The sequence below is a fragment of the Rhopalosiphum maidis genome, chromosome 3, assembly GCF_003676215.2.
Source record: "Rhopalosiphum maidis isolate BTI-1 chromosome 3, ASM367621v3, whole genome shotgun sequence".
Lineage (NCBI taxonomy): Eukaryota > Metazoa > Arthropoda > Insecta > Hemiptera > Aphididae > Rhopalosiphum > Rhopalosiphum maidis.
Window position 1 is genome coordinate 69,271,709 of NC_040879.1, and position 20,047 is coordinate 69,291,755.

General features: G+C 32.4%; 3 protein-coding genes across 3 annotated transcripts; all 3 read right to left on the minus strand.

Moving 5' to 3' along the window:
* Nucleotides 1-5,374: 5,374 nt before the first annotated feature.
* On the minus strand, nt 5,375-6,812 carry LOC113557646. The gene is made up of 2 exons (XM_026963212.1): nt 6,321-6,812; nt 5,375-5,704 (listed from the first exon to the last, which is right to left on the minus strand). The coding sequence occupies exons 1-2, from the start codon at nt 6,810-6,812 to the stop codon at nt 5,375-5,377; spliced, it is 822 nt and encodes a 273-aa protein (XP_026819013.1).
* Nucleotides 6,813-14,736: 7,924 nt separating this feature from the next.
* Nucleotides 14,737-14,985, minus strand: LOC113559304 (ATP-dependent DNA helicase pif1-like). Its single transcript, XM_026964977.1, has one exon. It carries the CDS (start codon nt 14,983-14,985, stop codon nt 14,737-14,739), a length of 249 nt encoding a protein of 82 aa, XP_026820778.1.
* Nucleotides 14,986-16,119: 1,134 nt separating this feature from the next.
* Nucleotides 16,120-18,438, minus strand: LOC113557648. Its single transcript, XM_026963213.1, has 3 exons — nt 18,270-18,438; nt 18,162-18,209; nt 16,120-18,059 (listed from the first exon to the last, which is right to left on the minus strand). Exons 1-3 carry the CDS (start codon nt 18,436-18,438, stop codon nt 16,120-16,122), a joined length of 2,157 nt encoding a protein of 718 aa, XP_026819014.1.
* Nucleotides 18,439-20,047: the final 1,609 nt, after the last annotated feature.

Genomic DNA, 20,047 nt, shown 5'->3' on the forward strand with positions numbered 1-20,047 from the left:
GTTGAGTCTACTAGAAATTGACTTTTCCAGATTTTTGACTTTTTGATTTTAACTTCTCCAAAAATTAAAATACGGCAATTTTTAATTACTCCTTTTTAACATAATTTTTTTAGAAATTTGGAGGAAAATATCAAAGCTGTGAGAAAGTCGATTTCAAATAGACTTGACGACAAACTTAAATCTGTTTTCAGAATTCTTATCGCTTTATTGGATCCATTGGTATGATTGGTAAAGGATCTGTCTAAAATCCTATGTTACGCATTCATTAGACAAAAACAGAAAATTAATGTATCGAATCCCCTTAACCAAAAAGCTTAATAGAAAACCTAACATTGATGGGATAAAGCTTAGGTTGGAGACCTTCTAAAGCGACGCAAGCTGCAGAATTTATCACATTTATATTTGTAAGTACTACTAAACATGATTTATCTTAAAATATTATACAAATTAATATTTAATGATTTTTTTTTAGGATGTTGGTGAATTAAAAATAGCACAGTTGACAAAGCTTTTTAACTGAATTTTTTGCTTTAATTTATAATACATACTACAAATTAGAAACACTAAAGCTATGGATTATGTCATAAGCCATTATTTTCATTGAACTTTCACTATCCGTTTTATCCGTGAAAACATTAATGGATGATTTTCATAATTTATGATTGATGTTTGTTTAAAATATATTACTTATATAATTAAAAAGATGTCTGTATGTTATTCTTAAATCTTAATTTAACTTAAATTTTGTCTTAATCCTGCAGTGTTCTTCTAGGGTTCTTGTGTTTTCTTATTTTTACTTGGTCACCCCTAAAAATATTAGTAGTTTAAATTAAACTATCTAATATAATTGGGAAAATCTACTATAGTTGTTTAGCTGTTCCAAAAACAAATTATTAGTACACTTGACTAAAATTATAGTAAAACTATATAATGTTTAGTTCTATTTACTATAAATGTAAAATATAACAATAGTTGGCTTAACTAAATATTTAGTTAGGGAAATTTTTAACTACATTGTTTAGCCGTTTCAAATATTTGACTGAATAAATTTTACTAATAGCATAGCAAGACTAATAATTTTTTTAGTTATATTAACTATATATATACAATAGAATGTTAATTTAACTAAATAATATTGTTAGAAAAATTAGCAATCACATATTGTAGACTAATTAATTACTCATCTTGTAACTACAACCGTTTAGTACTTATAACTAAATGCTGTGCTATGCCGTATGGAACTGCATTTTACGGCTAGTACACATATAATTTTATTTTTTTGCGTGTACATAGATGATTAACTGTATGAATTTTACATTAGGTACCTATATTTATAATTAATTGACAATTCATAGGTAATTGTTATATATTTTTAATTGTCTTCATCCGTTTCTTCTTTACTTTTGTCCGGGTTTTAACTGTCAGAATCGTTCTCTACTAATAACCGTTTTACTCAACGGAGAAAGATCTTCTTTTTCGATTAACTTCTTGAAGTCCTCTCATTTTAGGATCTTAGGATAGAAATAGCCTGTTAAATAAGTCCCTATTCGTATTAATTCGTGATGTTTTTTATTGTGTAATTTTCTCGATACCTTTTTAAATCCTTATCTTGGGCTTCTTGAGCCTCTTAACTCAACTGACCAATTGGTATTACATAATAACCTCTTATCCGTGTATCAATATTTTATGTACGCTAGGTGGTAATAATACCATTCATACAATCTTACATACAGATTTGAAATATCCCAACAATAATCTTTAAATTTAATCAAATTTATTTTTTAACTACTTGATAGATTAAATAATAACTCCAAACCGTATAATCATCGTTTCATCAATGCCGATGATTTCAGCTGATATATTATGATAATAGCAGTATTAACGTCATTACTACTGCCAAAATCTTGCTTAGGAAAATAAATCAAATATCTTAACTTTTCTCTGAATTTATTTTGAATATTTTTTTTTTTACTGCCAACAATAAATCTGTTCCATTTTGTTACTGACTTTCCATTGCTTGAAGTCCAATCTGTATGATATGTGTAAGAGGTATTCGAAAAATCGGATGTTTACATGCAACGTTGATAAACCATATCCAAATTTTGATATATCAACTACTGCCTCTTTCATTTGATTTAAATTGTTCATTTGTGAAATATTTGATCTACATATGTAACACATCATTGATGAAGTTTTTGTAACTGCAAACTGCACTGCAAACTTTACCATCAATCATAGTAAATTTCATTGAAAATTTCATACTACCTTTATCAATTACATATGAACGAAGTTGGCTTATTTGTAAAGTTTATACTGTTCTTCGGCTTGAGACAATTCTATAGTTCCTTTGGCGTATTGCAGTATAATTGGTCTACAATATCTAGTAGATAAATATGTAGGGTTTTCCCAAATTATACTGTTGTTTACTTCGTTTATTAACTGTATTGTTTGTATTGCGAAAATCCTAAGCTGCCATTTAATTTACAATACAAAATATAATTTTCAGTCTGTGATTCAATAGAAACACTTTGGAATAATGCTTTAGCTATATGATTGTATGATTTAATACAGCTTTTAGCTTGACTTCACATTTTTTTTTTCACTAATTATTTTTAAGATAATCATTTTTTTTTTTTACGATGAAACTGTATTGTATGAAGGATAAAGACCGTGATTAAGTTTTAGAGTTTATTTTTGAAGAAGTTTATATTGATGAACTGTTAAAGAGGCAGAAATTATCAATACAAGTGCTTCATCGGTAGTCATTTGCTTTTGGTTCTGTTTTTGTTTATGTGAATTCCAAGCGTCGCGTTAGGTAGGTTGCCTCTGGTAGGAGTCATACTTTATATTTATTTTAACAGTTTTGCCCTATCTTCATCTCCGTCTAGTCTTCGCTTCATTGTTGCACTGAACATTTGTAACATACTTAACGACTGACGGACATTTTCTGTTTTTTTTTTTTTTATTTTAGACTTATCACTGCATTTTTCAAAATCGATGATTGCGGTCGACCCACTGAACCTAAATTATTATTTTTTTTTCATAGTTTTTATATGTATAATTTAAATTTTAACTAAAAAAAAATACCTGATGTACTAGGGAAAAAGGTTTACACTAAGTCTAGAAAATAAAGTTTGGTATCAAGCCAAACGCCCAAACTGCATTATTGCTACTAAAACGAGCTTTAGTTCGATTTGATTTCGACCACCTATAAAAGTATCTATAACGCATTTTTCGTACCTTCGCCCCACGATCTTCCATTGCCATAATTATTATTAATTGTTATTTTCCATGCACGCCTATTTATCTTTTTTTTTTCAAGAGCGAAATAAAACCAAACGTGAAACCTATTGTTCGCACCCCGCATTTACTGCTTAACTTCGTGTTATTCATCTCAAGGACGCAACTGGGTTAGGTGCACGACTGTCTTTTTTTTATTATTTTTTATTTCCTGGTATGTATAATATTAATATCAACAATAAACGTAAACTTGATACCTACATAGTGCATTTTTCTGATAGTTGGAAAAATCCCCAGTAGCATTACTTATTAGAAATAAAATTAATATATAATATAATATAATAATAATATTACCTAGTCATTACAGTGCTTTCTAATGTTATGAGTGATCGCTTTTAGGAAGTCTTCAACATTTATAACATAATTTTGGATTCTTGTACGTCATAGTTCTTTCAATCTTCTTTCTATAGTTTGGGTCGACCCTAGCTTTTTTCTTTTGTTCATCTACATCAAGCTATATTCCCAATTCGTCTGTGAGCACCATTCACCTAATTAGTCTCAAAATAAATTAATAGATCATCTGCTCCATTCGAAATGTTTCGTTTTAAACAATCCATACCTTCTGGCTTCTTGTACTTTATAGTTTATTGAATGGTAAGAAAGCTAAACTATCGATCATTGCACAAAACATACTAAACCTTTCATCTTATTGATATATGTTAGACAAACCAAGTTCTTGAACTTTTTTGTGAGTTGATTGACATAGGTGGTAAAAACATCTTCGAATATTTATGTGATTTCCAAAAATTAAATTCACTGCATTTATGGCAGCTAATTCAAAATCTAAATTAATATTTAATGGATTTGGGCATACTTACGTACTTAAAGTAGTTATGAATATTTCGAAAAACGATATTATTATAATTTTATTTTGTTTCATATTATTTGTTGACATATGTTTTTTGTTAGACACCTATAATATAATTACATACAATTAAAAAAAAAATTGATTAAAATTAAGTTGTTGGTGTATATGCGCCAAATTTATGAGTAAAAAAAATTGTAAGTCAAACAAAATTGAAAAATATGTAATTGGTAATGAATGATAGTGTACCTATATAATCGTAAATGTTATCTACCTATAACATGTTATATGATAAACCTATAAAATACCTACATTGGAAATACACTCCTAATAATGTAATTATTTATCTAGGAAGATTATTGAATGTGGTATCTACACTATCTTATACCGGAACTCAAACAAATAACAACTAATTGGTCAATTTAAATTACATCTTGATCAAGTTTATTTTGAATATACCTACTGTTAAAAATGCCGAAAGTTTAACAATCGTGGCATACATTATATATATTTATAGTAATATTGTTAATATACAATTTTTAACATAATATACAATACTAGCATACCCGTCTTGGCTCCGCCCAAGATTTTAATTAATAATAACTAATTATTTATTAACTTTATTGGACTAAATTTATGCCGTAAACCTTCTCTGTGATGTCTTCTTTAAATTAAAAAAACTGTACGACGATTAAATAAGTTATTTCGGAGTTTCCGACATACAAACAAACGCTATCATTTTATATATTAGTATAGATTTATTATATTTTTAATATATAATTTATAAAATAATATTTAGTCAATTCCCTGTATAATGCTACTGGGGATTTTTTTTCCTAGTGCGGGGATTTCATTTTTCTTTGTGCCTTTCCTTCACATCATCGACCCGCACACTCTACGACACGCGGAAACGCCGAGCCACCATTACATGTGCCATCCGTATCATGTGTACCACAATATAACATTTTGTAATAAAATAAAATCATGGACAATGCAATTACATATGAATATAGATTTGTTTTTAAATTAAAACTTGACTAAAATATTTTTACCCTACCTAATATACCTAGTGAATAATTAAATAGCAAAAATATAAAATAAACAAAACTGATAACTGATGATAAAATTATCAAAACGCTCTCTATTTATTTATTTTATATGCCGTGAAACTAATTTGTGTGTTAACAGTATACGACATTTCACATTTTCACATTAGATTTCATGTAGTCATGAACTTACTGCCATGATGTATTATTGTGTTAACTAGTCTTAATTTCGGTTGTCGATATATGCGCCAGTTCTTGACACTATCGAGTCCATTGTGAAATATATGTCCAGCGAATCTGCCATTGGATTGTATGTGCCCAGACCGATAATGTTACGTAATATTTGCTGGCCGTCTGAAAAGTACGTGATGCACAGGAACACCAGCTGTACATGCACCACAAGTACCAGCAGTAATGTGTCGACGGCTCCTCTACTGCCAGAATTAAGCCAATTGTGACACGCGCTTGTCACCAGTCCGTAAATCAATGAGAATCGCTTCCAAGTAAGAAGGTCAGTTAACACCAACCTTTGATATGTATTTTCCGGCGTTATCTGCATACGGGATATTAGATCAATACCACGTGTTGAGGATATGTATGTAATGATATGACAACGAAAGGGATATAATTAGTTATAACAATATATACGAAACTGATAAAGGTACGCTTGATATTAAATGATTTGGATTGAGAAGAGCAGAGCAGCAGATTAGTAGAAAAGTGTTAAACTAAAGTATTAAATAAAATTTTTAAATTCATAACCTATAAAGTATTATTTTTTTTCTTATTTCATTCGTGCTTATATATGTAATATATACTAAAAATTAAACAGCTTTTAGTTTAATTATCGTAACTTGTTTAAATACGATTTCTCAAAAATGTATTTAATTCGTTTTTTTTATAAATATATCATTGTCAAAAACTTGAATATGTTTATTATAAAAACTATAGATAGATCATACTGTTAAGAATTTTAATAATTGTATTATACAAAATATATATATATATATTGCACGACACTTTAATTTTGATGAAAAAAAAAACAACATGACTGGTTATTATATTGTTTACGAAACCTTATATAAATGTAACAATTCTAAAGCTCTCCATGCTCATCTCAATAACGAAACAAATTAGGTAATCATGTCAATTATAAATTCGCGACCCACCAATATGAGTACGGTCAGGCAGAGCAACAGTAGCATAGCTACGTGTATTGTCGTCTTTTCATATTTTTCGTAGCACATAGCTTCTGATGTGGCTACCAGAACCAAGTGGCCGACAAACAACATAGCTTTGTAGAAGTAATTGGACCGTGTCCAGAAAAGATGGTGCTTGGTGACGAATGCGGTGACGTTCAAGGTTACTTTGGATGTTACATAGTATCTGGACGTGAAATCTATGATCCATGTGGACAGGATCACTCTTTCGAACGCTAACAGGAGATGCCAACACACCATAAAATTGATTGCATATGGCGCTACGTACACAGCGAATGACCAACCATTAGCGGTCACCATCCGAATTGCACGTGGATGTCTAGCTAGTAAGAAATATAAAAGTACGGTTATCCCGGTAACCATCGACGTGCATACCAATAGCTCCCCCGCAAACAGTATAGTTCTGGATGTTAGGGTTGCGCTGTTGGTAATGTTATTCATGTTAAAACAATTTTTTTTTAATTTTAAAATTTTATAGCATGGTTATATACTTTTTATAAATAAATAAATAATAATTTATTATAAATACGTATACACATCCTAGTGTAAACAAGTAAAAAAAACCAATGGTGACGGAATGGTATTGCATTGCAGCAGATGATAAAAGGTATTATCGTTATCATTAGTATTTTTAACGGTAATGAATTCTACCGATCCTAACGGCTAATTTTTTTCCACCGGCCTTTCTTATCATATATACCCACTCTCTCGCTCTACGTTCGTTACGTCTTATGAACATTTTACCTTTTTTCGTTGTTTTATTATTCGTACAACTTTTATTAATTTTTACTTCGTATTAATAAAGAAGTCTACACGAGTCCATAATTAATCCAACGCCTTTTTTCTAAATCTGTTATTTCCTTGGTTTATTAGATAGGTACATATAAAACCCGAACTATGCCACATTGGCGTCAATACTTTCTGACGTCAGTTTTAGTTCGATGTGTGATGTGAAATTGGATAGATATTATGTTACTCGACAACATCGTTATTTTTACCGTAAAGCTGAACGATATAAATTTGATAGCCGCGAGTGCCCTTCTACCTCCACGTTTTCTTCATAATTTTGATAGCAATTCCCCATCTAATCACATCACCTTATCGTAATCGTGAAAACAAAATTCATTCTAGTAATAATGACCTTTTGAACTGTATTAATTGCCAAAAGATATTAAGGGTAAATAGAGTTAAGTATTTAGGTATATTTATTGATAGTGATTTCCACTAGGATATTCATATTAATATTTTAGTAAAGTGTTTGAGGACTATTATATATACATTTTATAAACTAAATAAAAAACTACCAACAGACACTATGAGTACCATTTACCAAACATTATATTAATCAGTCTTTTAATATGGATTAACAACATGGGGTAGATGCTCAGCATATATTATAAGACCTATAGAAATTCAACAAAATTTAACTGTAAGAATCTGCCTGGACAGGAAATATCTTTAGGGCTCTACAGCACAAAACTATAAACAGCTGAAGGTACTTCCAGTTAAATAATTGTACAAACAATTTGTTATCCTATTTTCAACTAGTAAAATTAGTAATAAAAATGACAAAAAGCGTGATATTAGAGCATATGACATTGCTGTATGGTACACTAAAAAAGAGTTTGGAAAACATATTGTTGACTATCTAGGTATTTTAATAAAGCACAAGGCTATCTATATAATAAAAAAAAAATAGCATTTGCGTATTTGTTAAAAAAACTATAATAAAAAACATTTAATATATAATTGTTTTTAAGTGATAGGTTAAGTAAGTTTATTTGTAATAATTCTTATTTTTAAGTAATTATTATAGTATTACTATATGTTATAACTCATTTACCTCACCATAAGCTTTGCTTAGATATAAATGAATCAAAAATTATTGTAAATTTATATGTATTGGATTTAAAGTAAATAAAAAATAAATTATAATTCGCAACACTAAAGTTAAGAGGAAAGAGTTTCTGTTTTTAATTTATTGCCGAGATATCCGACAGGCATACAACTCTGGAAGAGACATAGTTAAAAAAATAATGATATAATTACAGGTATACACACATGTCTGCATTTTTTAGTTTTCTTTGAATGGCTAAGTTCACTGAGTCACACTTTGTTAGCTGATCAATTGTACAGCTTGTAAATAAAGACGCTGAAAGATCAAATTGTGTTTCATCCCACCAATAGCACATTACGGGAAGAAAGATTTTACATAGTAAAATTATGAAGACATAACTTACATTTTTTTAGTGAAAATAACGACAAGTTCTAGTAATTGATAGTCAATTTAGTTAGTAATTGAACATAAAACTGATTTTAATTTGTAGATAATCTATTATCTATTAAGTATTTGGCATTTGGGATTAATATTTAATAATTAGGTTATTGTTATGTTTATTGTTCCTATACTTTTATTTAATTGACATTTGTAGTTGTAAAATTGTGTAACATCCCCTCTTCAACGGGACTCGACCTCTGTGTGTAATATTAATACCAAAGATCAGGATTACCTTATTGAAGTAAAGCACATAAGTATAAATGACGTATATTATTATTATGGTAGATTATTGTAAAGTATAATTGTGTAGGTGTCTGGTTCGGAATAAATAAAAACTCACGTCGCGTATAAACATTAGGAACAAGTATAAATTATAACAATAGTACGACAGTAATATATATACGGCGACCGCGGATCATCGAAGATTACCGTCTCACCCCGGGACACTCGACCGGTCATGGGTCGCGCTCTTGCGAACTTAGATAAGCAGTCACGGTCGTTGCTATAACGACTGCAACAGTTTGTATTGCTGATTAGATTATATATATAAATATGTGAATTTGGTTACCGATCCGGGTAGATGTTGACGTGCTATGAGTGTGGATATTTGACGGTGGCCGTAAAGATCGTTTTAAATTTGTGAAAACGCATCAATCAATTTGTCTAAATCACTGGTCACGGATTTCGGCCAACAAAATAATAATTCATACGTTTTGAGCTGTGTTTGTCGTTTTCGGTCTTAAGTTCAACACCGTACCTATTATAGAAAACTTTTCATTATTGTCTATTAAATATTTGAATAATCAACAAAATATTACCGTTCCTCCTTTAGCCCAATATGCAAAGCGCGACTTAGCTCTTTTTATTAAAGTCTCATCTTCATGTATATAGGCTTTACTGTTTTCACCAAGACTGCAAAGTTAGAATGAATGGGGAACCACCATTCTGTGCCAGTGGTGAATCCAGAGTTGAATTTTGGGGGGGCCTCCTAAAAAATTGCTTCTGAGCCATACCTATTAGGGTGTTCCTTAGCTATAGATGATGAGAAAAAAATATCATAAAATGTTTGGTCTCACCCCCTAATATTGTGCCTATATGTATAAAAATGAACTACAAAAAGTTTTGGTTCGATCAGATAAGGTTAACCCGTGCCGACTTGTGATTTAAGTTTGAACTTACTACATTTTTCAATATTTTTTTTTTTTTTTTGTATTTAAGAAAGAAAATTCACAATCTGTACACAATAATTACAATAAGCAAATTAGATAAAGAAAAACAGAATAAAGTAACATGAATGACGTGTTGAGGAAGAAACCCAATGGTAACACCTCTTTTACTAATTTAATAGGTCTCTACATCATTGGCGTTTTAGTCTGTGCGATGGGTTTTTTGGGAGGGTGAAGGTAGACATGTTTGATATTAAAGTATTACTGTGCGTGTTTAAATTTTGGTGAAAACGTTTGTACATTGCTATGGCTAGTTCAGTGGTAGTTGCTATTTTTAGGTCTTTGTGTAAGGTAAAGTTAGAAACGTACCAGGGGGCTTTGGTAACTAACCTTAGCGCAATTGATTGGAAAGCCTGAATTGGTCTAATGTTCGAGGGCTTGGCCGGACCCCATATTGCTATTCCATAAGACCAGACTGGTCTTATGATTGACTTATATATAATAAGTTTATTTTGGAGTGATATTTTGGAGTTGAGGAGTGGTCGGAGGAGATGTAGTCTATTGTTTGCTGATTTTCTTTTTTCTTTTAGGTGGGGGCCCCAGGTTAGCCTTTTATCAAGAGTTATGCCTAAGTACTTTATTTCGGTTCGGACAGGGATGGGGACGTTGTTCATGATTAATTGAGGGCACTCACGGGGGATTGTTTTAATGTGAAAATAACTTGCACAGATTTATCTGTATTTATTTTGATTTTCCATTTTTTGGCCCATTCGTCGATTTTATTAGCATGTTCCTGAAGTGCAGCTGAAGCTAGGTTAGGATTTGAACTGGAGGAAAGAATAGCTGTGTCATCAGCGTATGTGGCAAGAAGCGTGTTACTAGATTGAGGGATATCTGCTGTGAATACATTGTATAGATCCGGGGATAAATCACTACCCTGCGGGACTCCAGCATATATTGAGTGAGTAGATGAGATGTCGTTACCCTGTCGTACGACAAACGAACGATTTTGTAGATAAGATTTTATAATAAGATAGTAGGGAGCTGGCATGAAGAGTTTTAATTTGTATAGTAAGCCTTCGTGCCAAACTTTATCGAATGCTTGAGCAATATCTAAAAAAAGTCCAGAACAGTATGCTTTGTTTTCGAGAGCAGTTGAGATTTCGTCAGTAAGACGATGAACTTGATGAATTGTTGAGTGCCTACTTCGAAATCCAAATTGATTATTTGGTATGATTTGGTTATTTTGAAGGATGGGACGTAATCTTTTCAGGAGGGCCTTTTCGAAAAGTTTACCAAGAACTGGAAGTAAACTTATGGGACGATATGATGAGGATAAGTGTTTAGGTTTATTTGGTTTAGGTACAAGTATAATGACAGCAAATTTCCAGATTTTTGGGAAGTGAGACAATCTTAGCATAGAATTATATATGTGGGTGAGCAAAGTTAAAGTTTTAAGAGATAGATTTTTCAAAATTTTGTTTGTAATGAGATAATTTCGAGGTGCCTTACCGGGAGGTAATTTTTTAATTATATACTGTATTTCACCAGGAGAGATGGGTTTTGCTGGTAGCGACATAGGTAGCGGAGCTGATAAAAATTGTTGAATTTCGACAATTGAATCGTTTTCAGGAACAGTGCACGAATGAGGCTGAAATGTTTCGGCCAATTGAGAAGCAAAAATATTTGCTTTATCTTTATCGGTAATAGCTAGTTGACCGTTTTCATGCCGGAGAGGTGGTATTTTTTCTCTGTGTTTGGTGATCCTTTTAGTTGCTTTCCAAAGAGAGCCGTTATTTGGTTGTAAAGATTTCATGTATAATTGGAACTATTGAGATTTGTGCATATATAGTTTATATTTCAAAAGATTTGTTAAAAAATTTAAATTTTTTTTATGACTAGGCAACCTTGTTCTTTGCCATTTGGCACGAGCATGACGTTTATTAATTATTAGCTGTTGTATGTCAGCAGGTAGGCTTTTAGAAGAATTTAAGGTGTGTGGGTTAATAGATGATGTAGCTTTAATGGCTGATTGTTGGATTGTTCGAACGATACCTTCGGCAGCATTGTCTATGTCAGAATGAGTCTTAAGTGCTACTTTTAGATTAATATTTTGATCCAGATTAAATTTGAATTTGTCCCAGTCGATTGGTCCATTAGTTAAGGAAGGTCTAGCGGTTAATAATACGTCACCAGTTATTGATAAAAGTATTGGAGAATGATCGCTTGATAGATCACAGATATTTTCAATGGAAGTATTTATGTGATTGGGGATTTTGGAAAAAAAGAAATCAAGTGTTTCGGGCAACCTATTAGCATGTGTTGGCCAATATGTAGAGTTCGGTGGGGAAATGAATGATATATGATTTTTGATTAAGGATCTATGGAGGACAGAACCTCTTTGGTTAGAAGCTCTGCTTCCCCAAAGAGAGTGTTTTGAGTTGAAGTCACCAACGGCTATGAAAGAATGACCTAACAGTTGAAAAAATCTATTAAAGTCATCGAAGTCAATTTTGTAACGGGGTGGACAGTAGATAGAGGCGATTTTAATTGGTACATTTTTTATTTGTATAGAAATAATTGTTGCCTGTATATGAGGTTCTTGAAAGCCTCAATGTAGTTCATGGTGTTTTATATCAGAAGAAATAAGTATAGCGGAGCCTGCATGAGCAGAACCATCAGGGTGGTCAGTTTTGTATAACGAGTAGCCAGGTATGTTAAAGTTTGAGTTTTGGGTGAAATGAGTTTCGGTAATGAGGGCTATGTGAATTTTTTTTCATAGAGTAAATTTTGCACTTCGTTTTTATGTTGGGACACACCATTAGCGTTCCATAGTAGTATTGTTATTTTAGAAGCGGCTTTTTGTATGTTAATCATTTTTAAGGAGAACTTTGTTTATTACAGTAGTAAGTAGTGTGATTAGTGGGTTAATAATAGATTTAAGTTCGCTTATAAATGAGCTTAGTTGATTCGTTAAATTTAAAGAATCGTTATTGTTATGTTGGGGCTGGTTATTAGTATTTAGATTTTGAGCGGCTTTGGAATAGGTTTTTCGTGTATTGTTTGGTTTATTTTGGCTTTCGTATTTAGAAGTATTACCGGTGGGTTCTTGTACATTAGTTTCTAAAATTGTATTATTTTCATTAGTCTTCGATTTTGTTGTAAAAGAGGATTTTCGTTTGGATTGTATGTCTTGATAAAAGGGACATCCTCGGTAACTGGCCGGGTGCTGTCCTTCACAGAGAACACATTTGGGTGGTTGATCGATTGATTTTTGACAATTTACAGTCAAATGAGGTTCACTGCATTTAACACAGCGTGGTTGGTAATTACAATATGTTTTCGTATGGCCGAAATTTTGGCAACGTTGGCATTGGATTAGATGCTGACGAGGACGGGGTTCTTCTACTCTAATTTTTGTGAAACAGATAGAAGATAGCTTGAAAATTTCGGAGTTGTGTTGGTCAGGTTTCAAATCGACAAAGAAAAGAGGAAGTGGCTTTTTTGTTTGCCATTGGAGAACATTTACTACTTGAACTGCTGTGTAACCATGTAGTTCAAGTTCATCTTTTATAAAATCTATATCAGTAGTGTGATGCAAATTTCGAATAACCACACGGAAAGGTTTTTCTTGTTGAAGTTGATATGTGTGGAAATCAACGTTTTTTTCTTTTAATAAGTGTATTACATTTCTATACCCATCAGTAGTGAATGTTTGAAGCCTTAATTCGTTTAAATTACTTTTGCATGTAAAATCATTAGAGCCAATTACGGTTTTTATCGCGTTACAAAAACCATTATAATTTAAACTTGATTTAATAAATATGGGAGGAGTTGTATGGGTTTTAGTATCGGATAAATTAATATTTGGTTGATCAGTATCCATGTTATTCGTATCGTCATCAGGAGGTTTTAATACGGTGTAGTTATTTAGTGGTTTAAGATGAATTGTGGCTGATTCCTTTGGTTTGGGAGATAAACTAGTTGAGAATTTTTGTTTTTTATATACAACAGGTGATTTGGGTTCGACTGTTATCCAGTCGGTGTCATCATTATTTCCATCGTTAGCGTTATCGCATTGGAGGTAGTTTGTATTAGCTGTTTTTAGAACGGTGTTGCGATTAACTATTTTAATTGGTGTTATCGGTGTGCGCTTATCTGTTTTATTTACCACGGCGGCCGGTGATGTCGGCGGCGACTTATTGTTATGTAACATGATATGATGTCGCTTGTATTACTTGCGGTGAATATCGGTAATTGTAATAAGTGAATTTTACCTGGGGGGTCGTTAGACCCCTGAAGTTTGAACGTTCTTCGAAAAGTTTGAATCCGTGATTTTCTCTATTTTGAATGATAAAAAAAAAATTTGAAAAGTCGATGAATTTGCACAAGAGTATGAATTAAATAACGAGGAGCGTAATTGATACATGCGTACACGATGTGACTTTTTCAATATTTACGAAAATTTTCGACATTTTCGTAAATATTTCGTTAACCTTAGAAATATCGATATTTTTAATACTACATATTTTAAATTAAATTAAATTTGCTATAACTTTTATTTTTTTACATTTTTTCATATATCTAATGGTTCGTGAATTATATTGATTTGACACGATATCTTTGGAAATACGAGCAACATAGTAACGATTAATTATAATAAACAATGTTATAGAATAATTAATAATTATGTTAATGTTTTATATATATACTAGCTGACCCGACAGACTTCGTCCTGTCAAAAAGATTTGTAATGTGGCAGTTTTTGTGCCTACGTATTTCAAAAAATTCTCCTGAACAGAACCGTCACCCTGGTGATAGGGCGTTGTGAATAAAAAATAATTAAATAAAACATATATAAGGATTTAAAAGTAAGTAATCGCTTTATTGTTAATCATGTGAATCATAATTATTATTATTATCATTGTAGTGCTTTGTGGTATACGATGTTTTTTGTTTGATTACCTGCCGCATAGATAAACAAATCTGATGGTTTTCCAACACGGGAACAGGCAACATACAATTGACCATGTGAGAAACATGGGTTTTCTAGATTAATACCACAAACACTTAATGATTGCCCCTGGGACTTGTTTATAGTCATAGCAAAAGCAAGACACACTGGAAACTGTAGTCGTTTAAACTCAAATGGCACATCAGTCGGAATCATTGGGATGCGCGGTATGAGAACATCTTCTCCTTTATACTTTCCTTTGAGTATAGTTGCTTCTATCACATTGTTTAGTAATTTTTTTATCGCTAACCGTGTACCGTTGCAAAGACGCGGTTGGTTGATATTTCGCAATATTATAACCACCGATCCAACCTTTAATTGAAGATTGTGAGGTGGCAATCCTGGCAAATCCAGCGAGTTTAAAAATTCCGGTGGATAGTTGACTACATCATCTTGATTAGTAGCCGAATCAACTGATTTATATATCCTCAATTCGCCTGTAATTTGTTCTTGAATTTTAAAATTTAATTCATTTACATCTATGTTTTTTGCAGCCAGTATAGCTCGTTCGCTCAACCAATCATGGTTTCTGTAATTTTGAGAAACATCTGGAAACACCTTCTGAATAAGTTCATCTTTTGATCGAGTTAACTGACAAAAACTTTGAGGAAAGTTAATGCAGCCAGTCAACATGTCTATAGGAAATTTGCCATTACCAATGTCAATGAGTTGTTTAGAGAATATGTTTCCAGATAGGTCATTTTGCAACTCGACACGCATATTCTTGCTTAAATGAAGTACTTTAACATGTTTCCACAAACTGGAGGACTTTAGACATGCATTGAGTTCATCAGCTGGCGTTGATCGTGGAATCACTGGCAATGTTTGACGAAAATCTCATGCTAATAAAATCATTGCACCACCAAATCGGTTATTATTGCTCCGTAGATCTTTTAAGGTTCTGTCTAAAGCCTCCAAAGATTTTTTATGTGCCATCGTGCATTCATCCCAAACAATCAATTTACATTGCTGCAAAACCTTTGCCATTGCAGAGTTCTTCGAAACGTTGCAGGTTGGAATTTCATTGCTTTGCATATTTAATGGCAATTTTAGTGCTGAATGGGCTGTTCGACCACCTTCAAGCAAAGTTGCTGCGATTCCCGACGAAGCGAGTGCAAGTGCAATTTTATTTTGTGAGCGAATTGTTGCTAATATTAATGAAATCAAAAAAGTTTTTCCTTTACCACCAGGTGCATCTAAGAAGTAAATCCCTCCAGTTTCATCATTTGTTACTTTCATAAGAGTTTCAAATACATACTTCTGTTGTTCATTTAACAGTGGAAGATTTGTTTAAATTAATTCTTTCAAAGCGTTGAGATCATACAGTCTTTCTAGATGCAACTCTTGGTTAAAAGCGTCATGCATTGGACGATTGGGCGCGGTCAGGCCTAATTGAATTAATAGTTTGTTTGACATTATCAAGCACATGTCCTCAATTGAAATCAATGCTTCATTGTAAATTTCTTCACTGATTTGTATATTTGGATTTCCCATTCTATTCCGTATTTGATACAAAATATCATCACACATATAATCTTTGTACTTGATCCACAAATCAATTGGGTTTGATGGAAAGCATGTAGATATGATTATAGAAAACAATGTTCGTATTTGATGAGCGTGTGATGATATTACAGCATCATTGAGAGTTTGATCCCAATGAGCGTCATTTTCAAGCAATTGCAAACGTTGACAGGCTTCTCTGTAGGATCCACACAATTCACCATCAACAGTTCGTAACTGTTGGAATGATGTTGGGCCACGTACATTGACTAATAGCAGTCGTAAATAAAAACATTCATCATTGCTTGGATGTACTGAATAAATCGCATCGGTGGAATATACATCTGTATATCCTGGAACTGGTTTTCCTTGTTTCCGTCGTATAAATCTCCTTGAGGATTGATTCCAGGTATAATATTTTGGCATTTCAGAATATAGCAATGTTTGTCCGAAATCATCGTTTTGGCATGTCTCAAAAAAACTGGTTAATGTAGTAGATGGTGGCTGAGCAGCTCTTTGTACTGCGTTCTGTGCTGTAAAATACACTCTTTGTCCATTTTCTAAATGCACAGCTAAGTGAACAACAGAAGGGTGTCTCTCATGAATAGGAAAAGAAAATATTCGCCAAACTGCTTCATTACTACTGACATAGCGGCCCATTTGGTATTGGGTAACTTCATCATTGGAATTCTCTGCACCAATTCCAATCACAGCCATATCACTCCCTTTAGTTACATATTTGCAAATGTATTTAATAGATTTCACTGAATGGCAAGATTCAACGTTGATGTGTGCTTTGAATGTCTTTGATAAAATGGGTGAATATGGAACAATCCAACGATTATCTATTTTAATATCTTGTTGATTTAATTTGACAATTGTTGATTTTCCATTGTCTGCTTTCGATCTGCGACGATACAATGGATAACCGTCATTACCAGTAATTGTTTCCGATATTAATGTCCGTGGATATCGTTTTGAACATTTACCATCCATCATACACGGTGAATTTTGATTAAGAGTTCCACAGGGACCATGTATCATGTTTTTGATAACTACCTCATGCAATCCAGGATCTACTTGTACATTAGGGATTTCAGCTGATATCACTGCATCAACTTCATTTGGCCTTATCTTTTCAACCAACCAAATCAAAATGTGTGCATGTAGCAATCCTCGTTTCTGCCACTCCACAGAATACATCCAGCAGCGTGTCTCACCAAACACATTATGTTTTACGATGAAATCCATTAAAGATTTCAACTTTTGTCTAAAGACTCTGGCTGTAATATCATGACGATCAATTGGTGATTGCCCAGAGAATAACTCCTGCTTGATTTCTATCCATTGCGGATTGCATGTAAATGTGATGAACAAATCTGCTGTACCATAATGACGAACATACGACATGGCATTTTGAGCATATTCGTGCATATGCCGAGGGCTTCCGATGTATGTTGAAGGAAGAATAGTCATCCGACCGACATTCTGTGCATTTCCATCAGTATTAATCGCATCTCGAAGGTGAATATACTCTTCAGATCGGAGTTTGGTTTGATTCAACCTGATGAATGTTAATCTCTCCGTTTCAAATTTAACATACATCTCAACAACATATTTGTGATATAATCGCCGACATTTCAATATGTGATTATCTTCATTTTCCCGAATCATTAGGCGGTATGAATAATAGTTCATTGAACTGACTTTTTTGTTGGTTTCAGAACCTGTAAATAGATTTTGTTTTAATAACATTCAAATATAAAATTAAAATACATAATATAATGACTGAGATATTATCGCCATAGCTAAACTAATATTTTAGTTACCTGTAATGGGATTTATCATTTTTATTGAGAAATCGTAGCCATCTTCACCTTGCCAAAATATAATGGGATATTACAGTGCATCATATGAGCGGTGTGTTTCCTTTATACGTTGTAATTGATCATTCCGACGATGTAAAACAATATCACGGGATTCCAAGTTTTCTCCAACTACAACGATAGCAACTTCATCAATAGTTGGTGCATTAAAACGTCTTGTATGTTGACCTGCAGGTGTTTTATCAGCTCTGATTACAATTTTGTGATTATCGGATGGCATCAGATCCAGGGCAGTTTTAAACAATATAATCAATTGATTGTGTTGATGAAATAAAGTTTGTAATTGTTCTACAATAGACTCTTTACTAAATTGTTATGTGCACAACGCAGATCAATTTCTTGTGGTGAATTGCCCATAAAATAAATTTGCAGGAATTTGTTGTCGCTATCTAACACTGGTAACAGTGAACCTGCTCTGTGATATATTTGCCCTTGTATCTGTAAATAAAAAAAAAATATTATGGTGTGGTATAAATTAATGGATTGTCAGTGATCAAACTTAAATAATATTTGATCTTAAAAAGTATATATTTAGTTTTAACTAATATCTATCAAATATAAAATATAATAAAAGTGTCACTGAAACTGAATCACCATATAATATGATGACTAAGTGATATATTTCGTAATGATTAAGAAATTGAAGATTAGTGACACATGTTAACTTTGGTGACAGAAAATTTTGTTCGCTAAAATAATTATGAGTAACTGCTATAATACATACCTTGAAAGTTGGCATAAAATTTTCTCGAACTACATTTGTTGCCCCAAATGAAGTCATTTGAAAGCAATTGTTATATTGTTGGATATGTGTCAAAAAGTGTATAGAATCTGTTCCTATTCTTGAAACCAATGAGTACAATGGTTCTGGTGGTGGATCCAATGGTATCAATTTCACTTTACCATTTGCGCAACACAATCCATTGGCTTCGTTTTTGTATTTTAATGCCTTACAGTGTGAGCAAACCGAGTTCATAGAACCAATAACAACACATTGGTAGTTACTGTAGTCAATTGACACATCGTAACTGAAAGCAGCTCGATTCAAACTTGCGCGATTATTAGTTGAATGTCGCGCTCGCGCTTCACGCGTTTGTGATATCCGAATTCTTTCACGTTCATTTCCGTCGTCACGTTCTTGTGCAGTACGATTAGATCGGTAATTAGCTTGGTTTGTAGCATTTCTGGTTCTTCTACCTAAATTGCTTCGTCTTATAGGAGGCATATCAAATATAAATTATTTTTTCACTAATAACGAACTAAACAAACACTAACTAACTAAACACTCTGCACAAAACACGATATACGAATTTGTTTCGTGTATCAGTTGACAAAAGCAAACTCAGTAGATTAGGTAACAGACAACTTTTTTTTTTATTAAATTTGATATGACTTGAAGTCAAATCCTTTTAAGTCGTACGAATTGTTTTATTTATTTAAAAATAATAAAACACTGTTGGTAACGCGATTTTTGTTTGACTGATGTAATGACGTGGAAACTGATGCATTTTATCTCGCGTGCCGAAACTAATACAAAAGAAACGCGAGTTTCGGAACGCGACATTAAACTCCTCCAACTATGTATTCAAATATGTATTTTACCTAAAATTTTATTTTTTTATGTATTTTTTTACCTGCAACCTATCCTTTTTGTTCGTCGTCGTCGTCGTGTAGATAAGAATAAATCGAAACTATATTTATAACTTTATACGCAAGTCCAAATTAATTCTACAAATAGAATTAGTATGTGTATTGGTTTATGTTATCGGTGTGCATTTTATCGTTCATTATAATAAAATAGTAGTATTGGTGTACGCGCGATGCATGAG

Coding starts and splice junctions, on each gene's coding strand:
- LOC113557648 (XM_026963213.1), bottom strand. CDS start 18,438: ATGCCATCCGATAATCACAAAATTGTAATCAGAGCTGATAAAACACCT. Junction 18,210..18,269: donor TCGGAATGATCAATTACAAC/GTATAAAGGAAA, acceptor TATTTTGGCAAG/GTGAAGATGGCTACGATTTC. Junction 18,060..18,161: donor AATGATAAATCCCATTACAG/GTAACTAAAATA, acceptor ATCTATTTACAG/GTTCTGAAACCAACAAAAAA.
- LOC113557646 (XM_026963212.1), bottom strand. CDS start 6,812: ATGAATAACATTACCAACAGCGCAACCCTAACATCCAGAACTATACTG. Junction 5,705..6,320: donor GCCTGACCGTACTCATATTG/GTGGGTCGCGAA, acceptor TCCCGTATGCAG/ATAACGCCGGAAAATACATA.
- LOC113559304 (XM_026964977.1), bottom strand. CDS start 14,985: ATGATTCCGACTGATGTGCCATTTGAGTTTAAACGACTACAGTTTCCA.